Source organism: Lissotriton helveticus, chromosome 4_1, assembly GCF_964261635.1.
Source record: "Lissotriton helveticus chromosome 4_1, aLisHel1.1, whole genome shotgun sequence".
NCBI lineage: Eukaryota > Metazoa > Chordata > Amphibia > Caudata > Salamandridae > Lissotriton > Lissotriton helveticus.
This window is the reverse complement of record NC_136063.1, coordinates 1,829,785,390-1,829,806,642: the sequence shown is the minus strand read 5'-3', so window position 1 is coordinate 1,829,806,642 and position 21,253 is coordinate 1,829,785,390. Positions and strand designations below refer to the sequence as shown.

At 49.3% G+C, this 21,253-nt stretch overlaps 1 protein-coding gene across 2 annotated transcripts in view; it reads right to left on the bottom strand.

The window, feature by feature from the left end:
- Window positions 1-20,892, bottom strand: part of CHM (CHM Rab escort protein) — a 732,389-nt gene extending 711,497 nt beyond the window's left edge. For both annotated transcript variants that reach the window (XM_078688468.1, XM_078688469.1), the window contains exon 1: window positions 20,802-20,892. In XM_078688468.1, the coding sequence (XP_078544594.1) occupies window positions 20,802-20,850 (49 nt within the window). In that variant the 5' untranslated portion in view covers window positions 20,851-20,892. The remainder of the gene's footprint in view (window positions 1-20,801) is intronic.
- Window positions 20,893-21,253: the final 361 nt, after the last annotated feature.

Genomic DNA, 21,253 nt, shown 5'->3' with positions numbered 1-21,253 from the left:
TGGTGGTGCAGAGTGGCGGTGCAGAGTGGCGGTGCGGTGGTGCAGAGTGGCGGTGCGGTGGTGCAGAGTGGCGGTGCAGAGTGGCGGTGCAGGGTGGCGGTGCAGGGTGGCGGTGCAGGGTGGCGGTGCAGGGTGGCGGTGCAGGGTGGCGGTGCAGGGTGGCGGTGCAGGGTGGCGGTGCAGGGTGGCGGTGCAGGGTGGCGGTGCAGGGTGGCGGTGCAGAGTGGCGGTGCAGGGTGGCGGTGCAGAGTGGCGGTGCAGAGTGGCGGTGCAGAGTGGCGGTGCAGAGGTGCAGAGTGGCGGTGCAGAGGTGCAGAGTGGCGGTGCAGAGTGGCGGTGCAGAGGTGCAGAGTGGCGGTGCAGAGTGGCAGTGCGGTGGTGCAGAGTGGCGGTGCAGAGTGGCAGTGCGGTGGTGCAGAGTGGTGGTGCAGAGTGGCGGTGCAGAGTGGCGGTGCAGAGTGGCGGTGCAGAGTGGCGGTGCAGAGTGCAGAGTGGCGGTGCAGAGTGGCGGTGCAGAGTGCAGAGTGGTGGTGCAGAGTGGCAGTGCAGAGTGGCAGTGCAGAGTGGCGGTGCAGTGGTGCAGAGTGGCGGTGCAGAGTGGCGGTGCAGAGTGGCGGTGCAGAGTGGTGGTGCAGAGTGGCGGTGCAGAGTGGCGGTGCAGAGTGCAGAGTGGCGGTGCAGAGTGGCGGTGTGGTGGTGCAGAGTGGCGGTGCAGAGTGGCGGTGCAGAGTGGCGGTGCAGAGTGGCAGTGCAGAGTGCAGAGTGGCGGTGCAGAGTGGCGGTGCAGAGTGGCGGTGCAGAGTGGCGGTGCAGAGTGGCGGTGCAGAGTGGCGGTGCAGTGCAGAGTGGCGGTGCAGTGGTGCAGAGTGGCGGTGCAGAGTGGCGGTGCAGAGTGGCGGTGCAGAGTGGCAGTGCGGTGGTGCAGAGTGGCGGTGCAGAGTGGCAGTGCGGTGGTGCAGAGTGGCGGTGCAGGGTGGCGGTGCAGAGTGGCGGTGCAGAGTGGCGGTGCAGAGTGGCGGTGCAGAGTGGTGGTGCAGAGTGGTGGTGCAGAGTGGCGGTGCAGAGTGGCGGTGCAGAGTGGTGGTGCAGAGTGGCGGTGCAGAGTGGCGGTGCGGTGGTGCAGAGTGGCAGTGCAGAGTGGCGGTGCGGTGGTGCAGAGTGGCAGTGCAGAGTGGCGGTGCAGAGTGGCGGTGCAGAGTGGCGGTGCAGTGCAGAGTGGCGGTGCAGGGTGGCGGTGCAGAGTGGCGGTGCAGAGTGGCGGTGCAGAGTGGCGGTGCAGGGTGGTGGTGCAGAGTGGCGGTGCAGAGTGGCGGTGCAGAGTGGCGGTGCAGGGTGGCGGTGCAGAGTGGCGGTGCAGAGTGGCGGTGCAGAGTGGCGGTGCAGAGTGGCGGTGCAGAGGTGCAGAGTGGCGGTGCAGAGGTGCAGAGTGGCGGTGCAGAGTGGCAGTGCGGTGGTGCAGAGTGGCGGTGCAGAGTGGCAGTGCGGTGGTGCAGAGTGGCGGTGCAGAGTGGCGGTGCAGAGTGGCGGTGCAGAGTGGCGGTGCAGAGTGGCGGTGCAGAGTGCAGAGTGGTGGTGCAGAGTGGCAGTGCAGAGTGGCAGTGCAGAGTGGCGGTGCAGTAGTGCAGAGTGGCGGTGCAGAGTGGCAGTGCAGAGTGGCGGTGCAGAGTGGCGGTGCAGAGTGGCGGTGCAGAGTGCAGAGTGGCGGTGCAGAGTGGCGGTGCAGAGTGCAGAGTGGCGGTGCAGAGTGGCGGTGTGGTGGTGCAGAGTGGCGGTGCAGAGTGGCGGTGCAGAGTGGCGGTGCAGAGTGGCGGTGCAGAGTGGCGGTGCAGAGTGCAGAGTGGCGGTGCAGAGTGGCGGTGCAGAGTGGCAGTGCAGAGTGGCGGTGCAGAGTGGTGGTGCAGAGTGGGGGTGCAGAGTGGCGGTGCAGAGTGGTGGTGCAGTGCAGAGTGGCGGTGCAGTGGTGCAGAGTGGCGGTGCAGAGTGGCGGTGCAGAGTGGCGGTGCAGAGTGGCGGTGCAGAGTGGCAGTGCGGTGGTGCAGAGTGGCGGTGCAGAGTGGCAGTGCGGTGGTGCAGAGTGGCGGTGCAGAGTGGCAGTGCGGTGGTGCAGAGTGGCAGTGCAGAGTGGCAGTGCGGTGGTGCAGAGTGGCGGTGCAGAGTGGCGGTGCAGAGTGGCGGTGCAGAGTGGCGGTGCAGAGTGGCGGTGCAGAGTGGCGGTGCAGAGTGGCGGTGCAGAGTGGCGGTGCAGAGTGGCGGTGCATAGTGCAGATGACAGTGCATATCTACAGGCTAGTGAAGCCAATGCATATCTACAGGCTAGCAACGACAGCGCATATCTACAGGATAGCAACGACAGCGCATATCTACAGGCTAGCGATGACAGTGCATATCTACAGGCTAGCGATGACAGTGCATATCTACAGGCTAGCGATGACAGTGCATATCTACAGGCTAGCGATGACAGAGCATATCTACAGGCTAGCGATGACAGAGCATAACTACAGCCTAGTGAAGCCAATGCATATCTACAGGTTAGCGATGACAGTGCATATCTACAGGCTAGCGATGACGGTGCATATCTACAGGCTAGTGAAGCCAATGCATATCTACAGGCTAGTGATGACAGTGCATATCTACAGGCTAGCGATGACAAAGCATATCTACAGGCTAGCGGAGACAGTGCATACCTACAAGCTAGCGATGACAATGCATATCTACAGGCTAGCTACGACAGCGCATATCTACAGGATAGCAATGACAGCGCATATCTACAGGCTAGCGATGACAGTGCATATCTACAGGCTAGCGATGACGGTGCATACCTACAGGCTAGTGAAGCCAATGCATATCTACAGGCTAGCGATGATAGTGCATATCTACAGGCTAGCAATGACAGTGCATACACTCACAAGGAGACCACAGCCAGCTGAGGTGCAATCTTCACCCACTCACAAGAACGACATCACAGGCAGCAGCAGTGCAAGCTTCTTACACTCACAAGGAGACCACAGGCAGCAGAGGTGCAAGCTTCTCACACATAAGAAGGACATCACAGGCAAGTGGTGCAATATTGGCACATTCACAAGGAGATCCCTAGCAGTACACACCACATGAACACACTCCATAACACATAGCAACAATACATTGGCATTTACAATGCCATTAGCTCAAACTCAAATAAATACGAGCCCGATTGCATTTCTAATGCTTGTTTAGTCTGCAATGCTCCTGTCATATCACTCAAGCCTTGAAAGCCCTCTACTGGTTACCCATAAAGAAAAGATCATAGTTTAAGAACCAACTTCATGAGAACATCCAATATCCAATCTCTATTGTCTTTCAGTCCTAAATGCGATGTTGGCTACTTATATTCAAACTGCTATCCGCTCAAGAAACTTAAATGATACAGGGGTGGAAACCTTAATGTTTAGGACTCATTACTATGAACTATCCTCTTCCCACGTATGACACTAGAGGAAAATATCTTAGAGTTTTCTAATGGCCTGGAGACCTACCTCTTCCTTTCATACTATTTCCCAAAAGCACTAAATTAATCAAATAACTTTGACCCTATCTAGTTCCTCTTGTTACTATACTACACAGGGTAGTCATATGCACAAAACCAGCATTTATTATCCTCTAACTTGTTGACTGGTACTGAAAACTATGGACATCATCTCACGAAGGCTTTATCAACACACTATAAATACACATGCGGACTCAGAGCATATTCGTAATGGACACCCACTACGCGACCAGAAAGAACCAACGCAAATGATTTGAACTGTTGACACAATTTACATCCATCCAATTACAGGAGGGTAATTTTTGTATCCCAAACAATACCAAACACTGCAAAGCGCTGTCACTCTATAAAAGTATTCATAGTTTTAAAAACCCAGAACCAGGATAGTGATAGTGGCAGTGGCTGACAAGCCCACCTGTCTAAATCAACACCAATGACTGTGCCATCATCAAAGTGAGAATGAAGCCCTTAATGACAGCTCTAACAGTTCCCTACCAAGAGTGGATGAATCATGCATTTATCATACTGTTCTCATAATCGAAATTTATAATGATTGCATAGGATGAAAGTATGATTTTTGCTGCCTGTGTACCCCATGTATTTGCATACCTTCTCATCATTAAAAAAACGCTCTTGAATAATAATAATAATCCACATTTGTAAAGCGCGAACAATCACCCATAAGGGTCTCCAGGCGCTGGTGGCCGTCGGGAAGATTAAGCAAGCTGTTGCCCAGAATCACATGGTGCTGGGCTAATCTGTCGCCGGGGATCAAACCGTGATCCCCAGATTCCAAGGTCAGTCGCCCTGGCGGCAGCGCTACACCTCCCCCTTGAATTAATGGATTGTTCCAATATTTAAAAGCATACTTTTCTTTATCATTTCCTTTGTGATTTATACTTTAAGTACATTTATCATTGTTTATCCTAACCGAGCAATTCTATATGTCTCATTTGATTAGATGGATAAATTATATAATAACTGAATAATAGTTGACCCTTGTTGGATATTTAACCCAGTTAGTACTGATACCCAGGCTCACAAGGAGTTATTGATTTGCTGTTTTTCTTTTCAGCCAAGTTTAATTTGAGTGTGCATGGCGACATCCGTGAGGCTAAAAGAAGCATCCAAATGCACTTACTGTTCTCAGGCTGAATTACTGTATATCATTCTGCATTAGGGGTCCAGTGCACATACCTGTTCCAAAAAATGCTACTTAACTTGCATGCAACACTAGCAATCTTGACCAAATGAATCAGGTCTCATAGGCTCCAAGTTAAAGATAGTTGTCAATTCAAGACATTGGTCTTGATCCATGGAGCTCCCTATAAAAAATTTATCTTGATATCTTTCAAGCTTAATTACCATACGCAAGACTCAATTACTACTCTGTACCTTGTGGGTAAACATGTTCACTTCTTTTATATTCAAACCATCTTCCACTGTAGCCATAGTTTGTGGTGCATGGAGAAGATGTCTAGAACACTCTGTCCCAATATCTCATAGCTACTAGCAACTCAAAAACAACCTAAAACATGGCTCTTTGCAAAACATTTTGACGAATGCCATCTCCACTATGTTTCTGATATAGTGCTCTCGCAAGGTGTCTTAAAGATTTCATAATATATCACATCTTACAAAAGGCCAAAATAAAGCAAATACTGCAGAGAATAGCAAGTAGAGAGCAAGAGAGATATACAAGTATACTTAATTGATTCTATGACAATAACAAGCAGATTTATTGGTTTGTCAGTGGCAAAACAAATCCAGTATTCAATTATACAAGGACCACAAGAATAGGCACCGGGTGGCCATGATCTACTTATGGTCATTAGATCAAAGCAAATGTGTTTTCCTGTAAAAGCAAAAAGCATACCACAGTAAATGCACACTGCTCCTTTCTGATGCCCCATATTACGAATAAGAACATTGACCCACAACTCTATAACTAGGAGCCTGGAACATTTCTTCAAGAGGTTGGAGGATAGCTTGCCTAATTGTTGCTGCTGTGAGTGTAAAAAACATCTATTCACTATTGCTGAGTGCATATTTTCCTCAAAGAAGAACATGGATACTATTCGCAAATGCATACTGCTGTTCCATATAAGGGTAAACAATGTGCACCTTTAGTAAACACATACAACAGGTGGTACAAGAAACAGATTTATTAGCAACAGTAGGTGAAAACTATTAGTCACAGATTTTTACTATAGGTATATCTTTTGTCTGCAAAAAAGTGGCACGCCTGAGCACCCTCTTCAAAACACTACTAGACCTGTGGATGACAGAAGAAGGACTGCACCTACTGTTGGACATGTGAGGAGAACCCTACAGGCTGAACCCACTTCCACTTGTACCCAGGATGAAGGAGTGGACTCCAAGGGTCAGTTGGCTGACCTCATGTGAAGCTACAGGGGCACAAATGCTACAAGAAGCCCACTTTTCTGAAATTTCCAAGATGACCTGTTACAAGTGGACTAGCCCTGGACCTTGTGGTGCCTTCTGCCAGAGTAAGTCCTGACCTCCAAGTACTGTTAAGAAGAATCCACATTTGTAAAGCACACAATCCCCCATAAGGGTCTATAGGCACTGGGAAGATTAAGCAAGCTATTGCCCAGAGTCACATGGTGCTGGGCTAATCTGCCGCCGGTGCCAGGGATCGAACCGTGATCCTGTTCCAGAGTTCCTGGAATCTTTGGCTAGTGCCAGAGTATCCTCCATCTGCCTAACCGTAAAAGCTGAGACTTAGAAACTATTTACCTAGAGAACTGTTGTGGGATCAGCACCAACCTCCCAGCCGATTCACCAAGGATGCATTGCTGGTGGGCCTGACTTTGTCGCACCTCCTGCTATGTTCTTCTCTGCAGCAGCAAATCCGAATGCAGAGTGCCCGACACCGACCGTCAGCAAGCGAAACCAAACACTCTTCACTCTACAACCTTGCCCCGCTCTAGAAATCAGACTTCCACCTAAGAGTCTTTATTTAAGAAGTTTTATACAGCGCTAGCTCCACTCAGGGGTATCAGAGCGCTTTACATTTAAAGAGCAATTGAATAAAAAAATTAAGCAATTATACACTGTGAACTAAAAGAGTCAATAGAGCAATACAGACAATGATAGTATAAAGGTGCATAAGGGTAGGTTCAGTGGTCATAACGCAGGTGGGATTAAGTCTGTACGAAGGAGAGGGAAGGCAAAAGTTTGGATGGAAAAGAGGGAGGCGGGATGGAAGGGGGGTCAGGATGGGGCAGTGTGAGGAGCAAGGGGGGTAAGCGACGTCCGGGCGCAACCTGCTTTAGTGAGTTAGTTGGAGAGGTACATTGGTGTCTGTTGATAAAGGGCTTTGTGTGTAATGCAGGCGATTTTATAGGCGGATCTGCCTTCACTGGAAAGCCATTTGAGGTCCTTGAGGGCAGGTGAGATGTGTTTGGAATGCTTACAGTCAGTTGTAAGCCTGGCCGCTAAGTGGAGGACAGATTTGAGTGAGGCATGGTGAACTTTGGGTGTTCCAGAGAGTAAAGCGTTTCCGTAGTCAACCTTTGAAAGGAATAGAGATTGGATAACCAATTTGAAATCTTCTGCAGGAATGAACGGTTTGATTTTTTTGAGGTGCCGGAGAGTAAAGAGCGCTCTTTTTGCCGAGTTTTTTATATGGGCATTGAGCGAAAGCCTATTGTTGATGGTGATGCCAAGAGATTTAACTGATTCCGCACGGGAGCGAGCGCAGTTAAGGGCATTAAGGTCAGCGATCCAAGCTTGAATGGGGAGAGGGTTGTTTTTTGGAGAGAAGAGAATGATTTCAGTTTTATTTGGATTAAGTTTGAGATGGTTGGTTAAGAACAAGGATTGAATCTTGGATAGGGCATTGTTGAGGTGTACGATGTCAGAGTGGGATTTGATTTTGTAGTGCAGTTGGGTGTCGTCTGCATACAGGTGGTCGTTAATTTTGGCTTATTAAAGTATGAGTGTGAGGGGTTCCATAAAGGGGTTGAAGAGGGCAGGAGAGAGGATAGATCCTTGGGGTACACAGAGGGTGACAGATGTGGGGTTGGAGAGGCAGTTCTGAATTTTGATTTGTTGGGATCGATGTTGGAAAGGAGGTGAACCAGTTTAGGACAGTGCCATTAAGGCCGAAACAATCTTTGAGTGTATTGAGTAAGGTTGAATGGTTAACTGTGTCAAATGCAGTAGTGAGATCAAGAAGGATGAGTATACAAGTCTCACCCTTATCCAGGGCGAGGTGGATGTCGTTGACAATGTTAAGCAGTGCAGTTTCAGTGCTGCAACCTTTGCAGAAGCCGGGCTGTAGGGGGTCAAGCAGGTTGTATGAGTCAATATGCTTATCTAATTGAAGTAGGGCGCATTTTTCAAGGGCTTTGGAGAGTAGGTTGGAAATAGGGCGGAGGTTGTTGGGGTCATTAGAATCGGCCTTGGGGTTTTTAGGGATGGGCGTGATTTGTCTGAGATGGAGGGAGATATGGACACACCCCGTAGAAAGGGAGGCGTTAATGATGTTCGTCCAGTAAGGGACAATGATGTGCTTAAGGTCTTGGGTGAGAGCGGATGGGAGTGGGTCTTTTGTGTGAGAGGATGGTTTAAGTTTGGATAGGTTGTTAAATACTTCTAGTTCAGAAACAGGGTGAAACTTTGTGCCAGGAGGCATTATTTTTGAGCAGGGGGTTGGTGTGGAATGGTTCAGGAGGGGTGGGTGAGGAAGGATGTATAAGGGGTGCAGTCAGGGGGAGGTGCGATGTTAAGGTAGAATTCAGTGGACATTGGGGAGGGGAGGAGCTGGGAGACTAGGAAGGATTGATCAATCTTGGCAATTTTTTCGGAGAAAAAGTTAGCTATTTCTTCACATTTGCTTGTGGAGGCCATCAGGTTGGGGGGGAGCACTGGAGGTTTGATTTCTCACGATATTGAACAGTTCTCTGGGTCTGTTCTTGGCACGTGAGAGTTGCAAGCGAAAGAAAGATGACTTTTCGGAGAAAATGTGTTTTTTGTAGGTGGATCGAGAGCACGGGTACTCATAGTACAGCCCGCGGGCCGCCAGCGGCCCGGCAAGCCTTCCCTGGCGGCCCTCGGACCTTGAAGACATCTACCAGCGTGACTCGGAGACTCTGCTGCTCTGTGGGGGCCAGCCATAGTCCGAGTGGAGCTGCGGCGATAAAAGGTGAAATACAACACAGCCTCATTAACATGCGAATGGTCTTTTAAAGACCTGTGAAGTGCTCGGGTGCCACTCTGTGTGTGTGTGCCCGGAAGCTGTCTCAGCCCGGGCACACACAGGCAGGGTGAGATGACGGAGACGGAGGGAAAGGGAGGGAGGGAGACGGAGGGGGAGGGAGGGAAAGGGAGACAGAGGGAGGGAGGGAAAGGGAGACAGAGGGCGGGAGGGAAAGGGAGACAGAGGGCGGGAGGGAAAGGGAGACAGAGGGCGGGAGGGAAAGGGAGACAGAGGGCGGGAGGGAAAGGGAGACAGAGGGAGGGAGGGAAATTGAGACAGAGGGAGGGAGGGAAATTGAGACAGAGGGAGGGAGGGAAATTGAGACAGAGGGAGGGAGGGAAAGGGAGACAGATGGAGGGAGGGAAAGGGAGACAGAGTGAGGGAGGGAGGGAGGGAGGGAAAGGGAGGCAGAGTGAGGGAGGGAAAGGGAGGCAGAGTGAGGGGACAGAGTGAGGGAGGGAGGGAGGGAAAGGGAGGCAGAGTGAGGGAGGGAAAGGGAGGCAGAGTGAGGGAGGCAAAGGGAGACAGAGAGAGAGGGAGAGGGAGGGAAAGGGGGAGGGGGAGAGAGGGAGGGAGAGAGAGAGGGAGAGAGGGAGGGAGAGAGGGAGGGAGAGAGGGAGGGGGAGAGAGGGAGAGGGAGGGGGAGGGGGAGAGAGGGGGAGGGAGGGAAAGGGAGACTGAGGGAGGGAAAGGGAGACTGAGGGAGGGAAAGGGAGACTGAGGGAGAGGGAGGGAAAGGGAGACAGAGGGAGAGGGCGGGAAAGGGAGACAGAGGGAGAGGGCGGGAAAGGGAGACAGACGGAAAGGGAGTGAGGGAGAGAGAGGGAGGGAGGGAGAGAGAGGGAGAGAGAGAGAGAGGGAGAGAGAGAGGGAAGGAAAGGGAGACAGAGGGAGAGGGAGGGAGGGAAAGGGAGACAGATTGAAGGAGGGAAAGAGAGACAGAGTGAGGGAGGGAGAGAGTGAGGGAGGGAGAGAGTGAGGGAGGGAGAGAGTGAGGGAGAGAGTGAGGGAGGGAGAGAGTGAGGGAGGGAGAGAGTGAGGGAGGGAGAGAGTGAGGGAGGGAGAGAGTGAGGGAGGGAGAGAGTGAGGGAGAGAGTGAGGGAGGGAGAGAGTGAGGGAGGGAGAGAGTGAGGGAGGGAGAGAGTGAGGGAGGGAGAGAGTGAGGGAGGGAGAGAGTGAGGGAGGGAGAGAGTGAGGGAGGAAGAGAGTGAGGGAGGGAGAGAGGGAGGGAGGGAAAGTGAGAGAGGGAGGGAGAGGAGGAGGGAGACGGGGGAGACAGAGGGAGGGAGGGAGGGAAAGGGAGACAGAGGGAGGGAAAGGGAGACAGGGAGGGAGACAGAGGGAGGGAGGGAGGGGAAAGGGAGACAGAGGGAGGGAAAGGGAGACAGAGGGAGGGAGACAGAGGGAGGGAGACAGAGGGAGAGGGAGACAGAGGGAGAGGGAGACAGAGGGAGAGGGAGACAGAGGGAGAGGGAGACAGAGGGAGAGGGAGACAGAGGGAGAGGGAGACAGAGGGAGAGGGAGACAGAGGGAGAGGGAGACAGAGGGAGAGGGAGACAGAGGGAGAGGGAGACAGAGGGAGAGGGAGACAGAGGGAGACAGAGGGAGAGGGAGACAGAGGGAGACAGAGGGAGACAGAGGGAGACAGAGGGAGACAGAGGGAGACAGAGGGAGACAGAGGGAGACAGAGGGAGACAGAGGGAGACAGAGGGAGACAGAGGGAGGGAGAGGGGGGGAGAGAGAGGGAGAGGGGAGAGGGAGACAGAGGAAGAGGGAGACAGAGGGAGAGGGAGACAGAGGGAGAGGGAGACAGAGGGAGAGGGAGACAGAGGGAGAGGGAGACAGAGGGAGAGGGAGACAGAGGGAGAGGGAGACAGAGGGAGAGGGAGACAGAGGGAGAGGGAGACAGAGGGAGAGGGAGACAGAGGGAGAGGGAGACAGAGGGAGAGGGAGACAGAGGGAGAGGGAGACAGAGGGAGAGGGAGACAGAGGGAGAGGGAGACAGAGGGAGAGGGAGACAGAGGGAGACAGAGGGAGAGGGAGACAGAGGGAGAGGGAGACAGAGGGAGAGGGAGACAGAGGGAGAGGGAGACAGAGGGAGAGGGAGACAGAGGGAGAGGGAGACAGAGGGAGAGGGAGACAGAGGGAGACAGAGGGAGAGGGAGACAGAGGGAGACAGAGGGAGAGGGAGACGGAGACAGAGGGAGAGGGAGACGGAGACAGAGGGAGAGGGAGACAGAGGGAGACAGAGGGAGAGGGAGACAGAGGGAGACAGAGGGAGAGGGAGACAGAGGGAGAGGGAGACAGAGGGAGAGGGAGACAGAGGGAGAGGGAGACAGAGGGAGAGGGAGACAGAGGGAGACAGAGGGAGAGGGAGAGGGAGACAGAGGGAGAGGGAGACAGAGGGAGAGGGAGACAGAGGGAGAGGGAGACAGAGGGAGAGGGAGACAGAGGGAGAGGGAGACAGAGGGAGAGGGAGACAGAGGGAGAGGGAGAGGGAGACAGAGGGAGATAGAGGGAGAGGGAGGGAAAGGGAGGCAGAGGGAGGGAGGGAGGGAGGGAGGGAGAGGGGGGAGGGAGAGGGAGAGGGGGAGGGAGGGAAAGGGCGACAGAGGGAGAGTAAGGGAGGGAGAGGGAGGGAGAGTGAGGGAGGGAAAAGGAGGGAGACAGAGTGAGGGAGGGAAAGGGAGGGAGACAGAGGGAGAGTGAGGGAGGGAGAGAAAGAGAGATGTTTGTATGCCATGTCTGGTGGCTCAGTGGGCGAAGGCATCCGCTGCAGGGACCAGTGATGACCCTCATGGTCAGGTTTTTTTTTTGTTGCTCTAGCCCTGCCCCCCCCCTACCCCCCCCCCAGACCCCGCCCCCACTGGTGCGGCCCTCGGACACAAACCACACTGTAAATTTGGCCCCCGAGAGAAAGTTTGTGAGTACCCATGAGCCAGAGGTTCTAAGGAGGGCAAGATGGGAGGGGGAAGGTTGCTGTCACCATGTTCTTTCAGTAAGTCTAAGTGAACGTCTTTCCATGTTGAGTTCAGAGGTAAACCATGATTTGGAGGGGGCATTTTTTGTGTTTTAAGTTAGAGCAGGGCAAGTTGATCTTAGACCTCAGCAACAGTTTTGTTAAAGTGCTCAGTAAGTATGTTAGCATCGAGAGAGGGTGTGATGAGATGTAGTTGGGATTGAAGTTTGGACTCCAGTGTGCCAGAAGGGATCTGTTTAAGATTTCTGGTCATAGTCGTGGCTTTATTGTTTTTAGCTGGGGCGGGCGGGGTTTGGGGGTAGATAGTGAACAATATGAGGTGATGGTCGGACCAGTCGATAGGGATGATGTTGGATAGAGCCGCCAAGTCAGCGTTAGAGATGATGGCGTCAAGGATGGCTCCTTTAGAGTGGGTAGGGGCACGGCAAAGTTGTTTGAGGTCGATAGTCTCAAGACGATTAGAGAGAAGGCTGATTGTGGGCTCATCAGGATCATTCCAGTGGATGTTGAGATCTCCTAGGAAAATTTTTGGAGAGTTGGAGAGTGACGATTGTGTGAGAAGGTCCGATAGTTCCTCTGCAAAGGGCAAAGGTTCACCAGGAGGGTGGTAGATATTATGTGGTCGTATTGGGGGGGAGCTTTTCATCTTAAGTTCGGCTCCAAGGTATTCCAAGGTAGTAAAGTCTGTGTTCTTTACTAGTGAGAGTTGTAGTTCGCTTTTAAAGATAATTGCTAGACTTCCCCCTATTCTTTCAGATCTGTCTTTTCTAGGCATGGAGTAACCGGGGGGGGGGGGGGAGGTCAAGGATTGGTGTTGAGTGATCTTTGAGCCATGTTTCTGTGAGAAAGGAGATGTCAATATTGTCGCTAAGGATGGATTCAGATTTTTCCGTTGCATGTCGGACAGCTGAGCGGCAGTTTACGAGCATGCAGGACAGGGGTTTGGGGATGGTATCGGGAGGGGGCATAAGTAAATGGTGGTAAGTTGAGGGGGGGGGCTGGGTGAAGAGGGGATTCTGCAAGTCCCTATGATGACAGGGATGCTGGAGTGAGGGAGGGATGGATCATTAGGTGAGGAATTGTCAAGGAAGGAGTTGCAGAGGCTCAAGATGTTGGAAGCGGAGTAGTCCCTCAAGGTGCGAAAAGGTCTGTGCGTACGGCTGTGAAGAGGCGTGGTTGACCAACGCTTGGGATATGGACGTTTTGGGGGCTAGAGTGTGGGGGGGCATAGGCGGGGCGGATATTGGAGTTGAAAGATTTGAATTGATTGAAAACCATTCTGAGTCGGGCAATTTCTGTAACCAAGGTAGAGATATTTCGGTCAGTGTTGCGAAGTGTCTGGGTTTGGAGAACGAGGAGGGGTGAGGTTGGGGCGGAAGTACGGGGCAGGTTAGGTCATTGTAGTCCGTGTGAGGTTTGTCTTTCAGCAAGGGGGGGTGGTTGGGGAGGGGGGACGAGGGTAGCACTGTGATAGTGTGAGGGGGGGGGATCGGTGGAGGGGCGGGAGGTGTGTTCTGGAGTTGGGATAGAAGGAGGAGGTTGGCACCGGATGGGTGTGGCTATGGAAGTAGTAGAAGGGGGTGTGGAGAGGGCATACAGGGTGTGGGGAGACGTAGAATCAGAATAGAGGGTAGGAGTGTAATTTGGGGATGAAGGGCGGGAGGTGTGGTCTGGAGTTGGCATAGAAAGAGGAGGTTGGCACAGGATGGTGTGGCTATGGAAGTAGTAGAAGGGGGTGAGGAGAGGACGTACGGGCTGTGGGGAGACGTAGAATCAGAATAGGGGGTAGGAGTGTAATTTGGGGAGAGGGCAGGAAGGGATGTCTTGTCAGAGGGTTGGTCTAGAGGGGAAGGAGGGGGGTTTAGGATGGGATAAGGAGTAGGAGTGGGCCGGTCATTAGGGGGCAGGGTATTTTGCGGATGATATGTGGATTAGATGAGTTGTATGGGGTTGGGTCAAGGGAGGGAGTTAGAATAGAGGACAGAGACATCGGTGTACCATAAAGGATCGGAATGTCAAGGAGAGGGGTTACCGTCGGTGTGGCGGGAGAGATCTCAAGGAGTCTTGGGGGGAAGTAGGTGGGGGTAGAGGAGTAGGAAATGACTCAAAGGGGGGTTCAGGGGGAGGTGAAAGAATAGAGGTCGGAGGAAGGTGGGTGGCATTGGGGTTAGGTGTTTATAACCGTAAGGGATTTTGCTTGATTTTGTTACTGGAAGGAGGTGCAGGAAGCTACTTTTCCATTTGGAGGGTCATTTGGTGTAGAAAATGTAGTTGGTTTTAATGTGGGACGTGAGGCTGTGGTAGATGTCAACAATCAGGGTTTCGGGTTGTTGGGTAAGTAGCTTATGTTTAAACTTTTTCTGGGCAGTTTTAGAGAAATTGAAAGGGTAAGGGATGGTCCAGGAATTGGGTCCATGTTTGGTGAGGGAGTGGTGTTTGGAGGTGGGGGCGGGATTGAGGAGGGACGGATGAATGAGGTTGAGGAGGGACATAAGGAATGAATCAGTAGATAGGGGAGGCGGAGGGGAGAAAGGGGAGATAAAGAGAATTTAGCGACAGTGAGGGGTGAGGTAAGCGCTCAGGATAGGAGAAGGGGAGAGGTTAAAAGCTGGGGGGCGTGAGGGCGTAGGTGAGAAAGGTAGTAAGAGAAAATAGATTCAGGGGGGATGTACACTGTAGGATGATTCAATGAGTGAGTAATTAAGCAGAGAATAGTGCATACGGTCAATACAGGCAGTTTTAAAAATCAGATATATCCAAGTGCGTAGCAATGAGAGAACACAGGGAGCCACAAGAGAAAAAATTAGGTTATCAAAAGCATATCAGGCGCATAGTGACCAAGTTAGTGAAAATTAGGACGGTGTGTGTGGCGAAGCAATGGTCGTCAACAAGCAGGTCAGCACGAGATCTGGGTTCAAACAAGTACAGATTTTAGGCCAAATATAGACAAGAAGAAAATAGTCCTGAAATGGAGGGCAAATTTGAACAAGTCCTCAGGAGGCCACTTTAGGTAGTGTTCATAGTGCAGGCCAAAGCAGACTGGAGGACCCACGAAATGGAGGGCTCAGTGCAGGTTGTGGGACATTTTAGGTTGTGGGCAGCAAGCAGGTAAAGACAGACCAAAATAGTCAATAAATAAATGGAGGGCAGAAAATGAGCTCGTTGAGGGCTTCCAATAGCTGCGGTGGGGGGGGCAAGTAAGTAAGTAGAAACTTACCTGAGTCCGGTCAAATGTCCGTGCGGGGGTGGGATTCGCACCTCCTAACTTTGATGATCAGCAGTTATTGAAGTGGTATGCCGGGCGGGGGGCGCCTCTCCTTTACATCTGGGGTTGGAGCAATAGGAGCGAGAGTTTGTCTGTTAGCGTCATCTTCATCTCGTCTTGCTTCATTTCCGTGTCCAGGGCTCCGCAAGAACTGAGTGCTGCACGACAACCTGGGAAAAACTAGTCCCGACCCCCAAAGCCAGAACCGGAGTCTGTGCGAGAAGAGACTCCAGCAGATGATCCAAAGTCGGGTCCGCAGGTCCCAAAGCTACGCGAAGAGGTCAGAGCCCCACCGGAGCGCCGTGGGCAAGATCTAAAGGCCCCGAGTCAGATCTACCGGGCGATCCTACTGCTCAGATGCCAGCCCCTCCAAACCTTCAGCAAACAGATGTCCGGCTTGTCTCCCAGGGCGCTACGGTGTCTCCAGAGGATTCTGATTCCCGCGCACACCAATGCAAATCAGACGAGGCCCTCCACGGGGTCCCGGATGCGGGAAGGCTGCACGGGAACACTCCAGCATGGAGGAAAAAAAAGGCATGCCGCTGCCTGCTACGCTTCAGTGCAGCGCAGCAGAGAGGGGCGGATGGTCAGGCAGTGCCATGATCGGGGAGGTCGAAAGCCTCTCAGGGGGGCAGAGGTCCGACCGTAGACGCCAAGGTGGAGGAGGCACAGCACCTAGGAAGTTCCCATTGTACGACGGTCAGCGGCACCAAACTCCGGCAACACCGATGTCTGGCAAGCCTCTCACCAAGTCCCTTGCCAAGGGTTTTCCTGGAACTGACTCAGCCGTGAACGCCAAGGCGAGTGAAGCGAGGTTCCACAAGGGAATCACAGATGTAGGTAAGTTGTTAAAAGCAGGCCCAGTGACGTCGTAGTTTGTTGTGTCTTCATAGCATATTTCATATCCAAATAGCGTAGTTGATCGTAGTTTGTTTTGTCTTCTGGGTAGCGTCATTGAGAGGGGTGAATGTCAGGGTTACCAGGGGCGTCATTGAGAGAGGTGAATGTCAGGGTTACCAGGGGATATATACAGTTTGTTTTGTCTTCTGGGTAGCGTCATTGAGAGGCGTGAATGTCAGGGTTACCAGGGGATATATACCATTTGGTGCTGAGTAGCACCTAGTTGATGTTGATGACCTACTGGATGCGAATTCCAGACTTTTTCCCCCGCTCACTGCTTTTCCCACCTTCTTCGATGTCTGCGAGAGTCCTCATACCTCATCAACCAATCTTCGGATCCAGCATGAAGCCTTGCCATGCTGAGGACTCTACTTTTTTGGAAATCTGTGAAGATAACTTTCTGACAGAGACCAATCTAACTTGTGTATTCAACCCACGTTCCATCACAGTCAGCTTTAAACCTTATCCTTGGACCGTCTAATGTGACTAGTTGCCTTTGCGCTTCACTGCGCTAATTTTATTTAAAACTTTAAACATTTACGTCTAGTTTCCTTTATCTGATATTTGTGGTTTTGGTTTCATTTTGTTCAGTAAAATATTCTCTATTTTTATAAATTAGAGTGAGATTTTTATTTTGTTTTACACTTTTTAACTGTTTTAGTACTGCTAAATGCTTTACACATTTTCTTATGTTAAGCCGGTCTGCTTTGTGCCATGGACATCATGTATTAAGCTCAGATTTAAATTAATGAAACCGTTGCTAGGCCTAACAAAAATAGCGCCATTATCATTTGTGGTGGATTACTATTCACCCTAACTAATAATATACTTTCTCACAACCAACCTAACAATTAATGATAGAACACAAAGTTATTCGCTCTACTAGGTTTCTCCAATGAGATGCTTGCAATCTACTGGTAGCTCTCCAGCTGACTGTAAATAGCTCTCCTGTGTCCAGCTCAGCCTAATAAGTTAGAAGCACTTGCTTGACTAATATATGTATACCAACATTATTTATTGAGTATTCGAAACTAAAATTAGTGTATTTTTTGAAATCATAAGCTGACGTTGAAAGAAAAATGGTTGAATTCTCACAATATATTAAAAGCTTAGTAACAGTATTACCTTGGTGCCAGGGCCATTCAAGCTAGAGCTATTATGTATAACCTAGGTAAAGGTATTTCAAACTGACAAAGCTATTTTCACATTACTGCCTGCTACCCTACCTGGTGCACCGAGATTCCAACATTTGGGAAGGCCCCAATAAATAATATTATACACCCAGTTTCCTAATTGGGGTTGTTCAATATGGGGATTTGACCGTAGCAATGTCAAAATATCCGCCATTGAAAAGCTCAAAGCGATAGCCTTGAAAACTTGGTGGAAACAACAGAAGATCCAGGATGAATAGTGAAAGAATGGGAGAAGGAGGGGACCTTGTCCAGTCATAAGCCAGTTGAAGGCAGCCTCTCTCTTTACTCAGAGAAGCAGAATTTGGGCTGGTGTGGACCTCAAGAAAACCTTCTTGTCACCCAGGACTGGACAATCTGAGAAATCTTTTAACAGGAGGTGGAGAATGATACTTGACGACAATGGCTCCTGCTGGTCAGTAAAATTCTGCAAATCTAAGATCAAAGCAAACCCTGCCTCTCCATTCTATTTGACATCTCTAATGCTTTCTACTCATTCAACCATTAAACTCTAATTGACCCTCTGCTATCTTGTATGGGCTTCAATGAAGTGATAGCGTCCAGGTTTTTTAAAAGAGTCCCCTCAGATCCAGGTACTTCTCGGTCTCGTGTGGCATCTTGTAAAGCTCCATGCGCTCGCCAGTGGTTTACAACTTATATGGAGCTCATGAGAGCGTTGTTGACACTGAAGAATGTCACCATACACCAAAATGTGGAGGACACACAACTCACTCAAAAACTCCTTAGCTTGCCTAAATCTTGGATGTTGAGGCCTACCTCAAACTCAACTCCACCAAGATGAAACTTTTTCTCATCACTTGTACATTTATCATTGTACTCAAGTCCACATGAACACTCAATGCAATGCACCACATTTTGTGACCTGCAGTTGTGTGTTTGTTTAATTTTTCATTCCTAGGAAACATATTTTAATATTATACAATTCAAATTAGTGGCATAAGCTGCACATCTTTAGCAATTATAAAGGCCAACTCTGGGGTGCAAACCCAATATACTTATCAGAGAACCTTTTTTCAGGTTCCCTATATGCTTTCAGCAATCTATCACGCAAGTTGGGTCATCTTTTAAAAACAAAAAGGTTATCTGGACAAATGCCAGAGAACCTTGCAAAAGATACTACTTTTTATTGATAAGACTGTTAATATGATAACAATCTGCTCCAAACACAGTGACACAATCTGAACTAGGTTGATGGTCTTTTTCCTAACAAACATTAATGACGTACAGACGCTGTACCAGACTCGCTTAAGTGTTTTCTTAACAAGTCGTAATGGATAGCCATGAATAGAGAGTCTGGAGGACAAACATTTTAGCTTCCACAAAGTGCTCCTCCTTCATGAAGTGATTCTTCAGGGGCATGAAAATTGGCCTTAGGGCAAATTATCATACAACCTACTTGAATGATGACTTATATAAGAGAATTATGTTCAGGAAACATCTAGTATATAAGACCCACATTTGGTGGAATAAGCATAGAGCCAAAAACCTCAATCCTCATGTTGTTATACTCTAAAGAAAAGTTGAGACGTGCTATAATCATTGAGCCACACATGGAAACTCTCTCATAACTTGTTTGCTTACTTATCAGATGAACAATCTGTTTATGCTTTTGGATTTGTGACAAAGGTTTTTATGAATTTATCTACCTACTTGGACAGATGTTCATGGGCTGGCATCTTGCCACAATAGTTCATATCAGAGCTCATTGTGGATTTGTGTGCCAATTCTGTAAGGTATATAAAAACACTAGAATACTTTGTCAGGGTTGTTATAAAATCTATATTATTTTTCATTTAACCAGCTCTCAGAGACTGCCACATCAGTGATCAACTTAATCAAATTAAAATTTCAATTGTCGGATCTGAAGTAATATGGACATAATTATCTCAGTAAACCAGTTGTCTCTAAATGTCTGAAGTATTATATTTCACATTTATACTTCTATCTAACCACCAAAGCGGACTTAATAACTTAAAATAGATTTTGGTTACCTAAAACGTATTTTCAAGAATCTGACATGTTTCTTCAATTGCACCATCCAACATTTTAAACATTTATTGGAATATAGCCCAATTGTACCTTAAAACCGTCTTATAGAAGAAGATCGAGATAGTTTTCACTTGTTAAACAATTTGAATAATATTTTGTTGCACACAACATTCAAGGAGGTTAGTACATACAGTTACATTCTCACAAGCTTCTTTGGTAGCTTTTCTATATTTTCAAGCTCTGAAGGCGAGGGATCATCCTTTTTTTTGGTGCACGCTCTGAAGAACGCCAAAATACTTAAAATATATATTCCTCTCAATAGTTCAAAGGTGATTTTTCAGACATATACAAATTACATATTTGTATTCAACAGACAATCTCCAGTATTTTTAATCAGGAAAAGGATTATATCTGCACAACGACACACAATTAAATATAACCATCAACCATGAAATCAAATCAAGACCATTTGACGAAAAGCTCCTAACTCTGACTGTTCGAGCAGTTATCAAACATACAGAGCTACCCGAGATGTTGGGTCTAGACTGCAGAAGCAAAAAAGTAACTTAGGTACTCTTTAAACCACCAAGTACCAATTTACAACTGAAATCATAAAAAATCCCTAGGGTACCAAGTCCTCACATACGTTTCATATTTAATGATTCAATGGGTTTTGATGTTATTGGAAAGACATAAAAAGAAACAAGATTGAAACAAAATTCCAACAAAATTCGTTTTTATTTATTAGAAAATGATTTACTTCAATCAAAATGTATCAGACAGTGTGAACACCAAGACAACCACCATAAAAATGTATACAATGGTGGTAATACAACCTCTGTTTTAGGCAGTGGAACAAGTGTTTCGGGCACACGCAGTACTAATTTTTCAAGTAGACTCGAGAGACATCTACTGGCACACTATGAGATACTTAATAGGCATTTATTTGTATGTCTAGGAGTTAAGCACTTTCACGTAAAAGCCGGTTCTGCTGTGCGAGTCAGACTTACTTATGAGTTAAAGTATTGTCTTCTCAACTTCACACAGAGAGAGGTACAGCAATTCCATTCCACGACCATGTACAAGTGCTGAAATACTGAATCGCTGCACCCTGTCTCACGGGCATGCTGTATTTGGGGTGCACAGCGGTGTCCCGTGCCCTGAGCCTTAAGGCACAACTGTCTACCAATCAGAGTCAGACAGTCTACTAAAATAAACCACAACACAATTATGCCCTATGCACTCTGATATACACCACGTCACTTATATGGCCATAACTTACAACACGTTGAGAAGGCAAAAGCAGTACATTAAGCCCAGTATTCGGATGCCACAACAAGCGAAGTACGAGGTAAAACAAAGATGTATCGGGGGTACAAAGCATTAATATAGTTACTCGGCACGAACATTCAACACTACCGTGACTGCCACCCGGGTGTGAAAGACCGTTCAAGAACGCACATTGCGATTCAGGTTACTGTATGAAATATATCACAAGGAGTAGAAAATCAAGCGTGCTAACAAACATAGGCTCACGCCCAGTGTATGACAGGTACTGAAACTGTCACGATGCGGTCAAGGATACTGGATGCTTCTGTGCATCACAACAGCTTCCGTCCCTGCTACTTGGTACCGAGCAGCCCCCACCCGCTCCCCCTCCCCAAGCCCCACTCCCGGAATTGCTAGACGCTTTTTAATGCTCATACCGGTTCCGAGGATAATTACATCAAAGTCTGAGGGGAGACTCTCCGCCATCTTGGTACAGTAGGATGGAAGTGTAATTGAATACGGAAGTGACAGCAAGTTTCTGGACGTGAGGCAGAGTGCGCGAAGGGAGTTGTAGTTTTTACGACAAGCCAAACTATTGGCGCAGCTCCCTTTGGTATGAGAACTTCAAGCTCATCTCTAGTTTTAGTAGTAGGCAGCTGGAATACTTGGTAGAAGTCGGCGTTTAACAGCTCCGCGCTCAATAATATGGAAGTTTCCGTGTCCCGTCTCGCATTTGACTATGTGAAAGATGAATCATTTATGGGATGCGGAAAAGTGAACATCATAACATTTGGTTAAAAATAATGTTTTAATTGAAACACGTGTCTGTTGTTCCTCTCCTGGGAGAGTGTGTCTCCCAGAAAATACAGTGTGTGAATGGCTGTTCTTA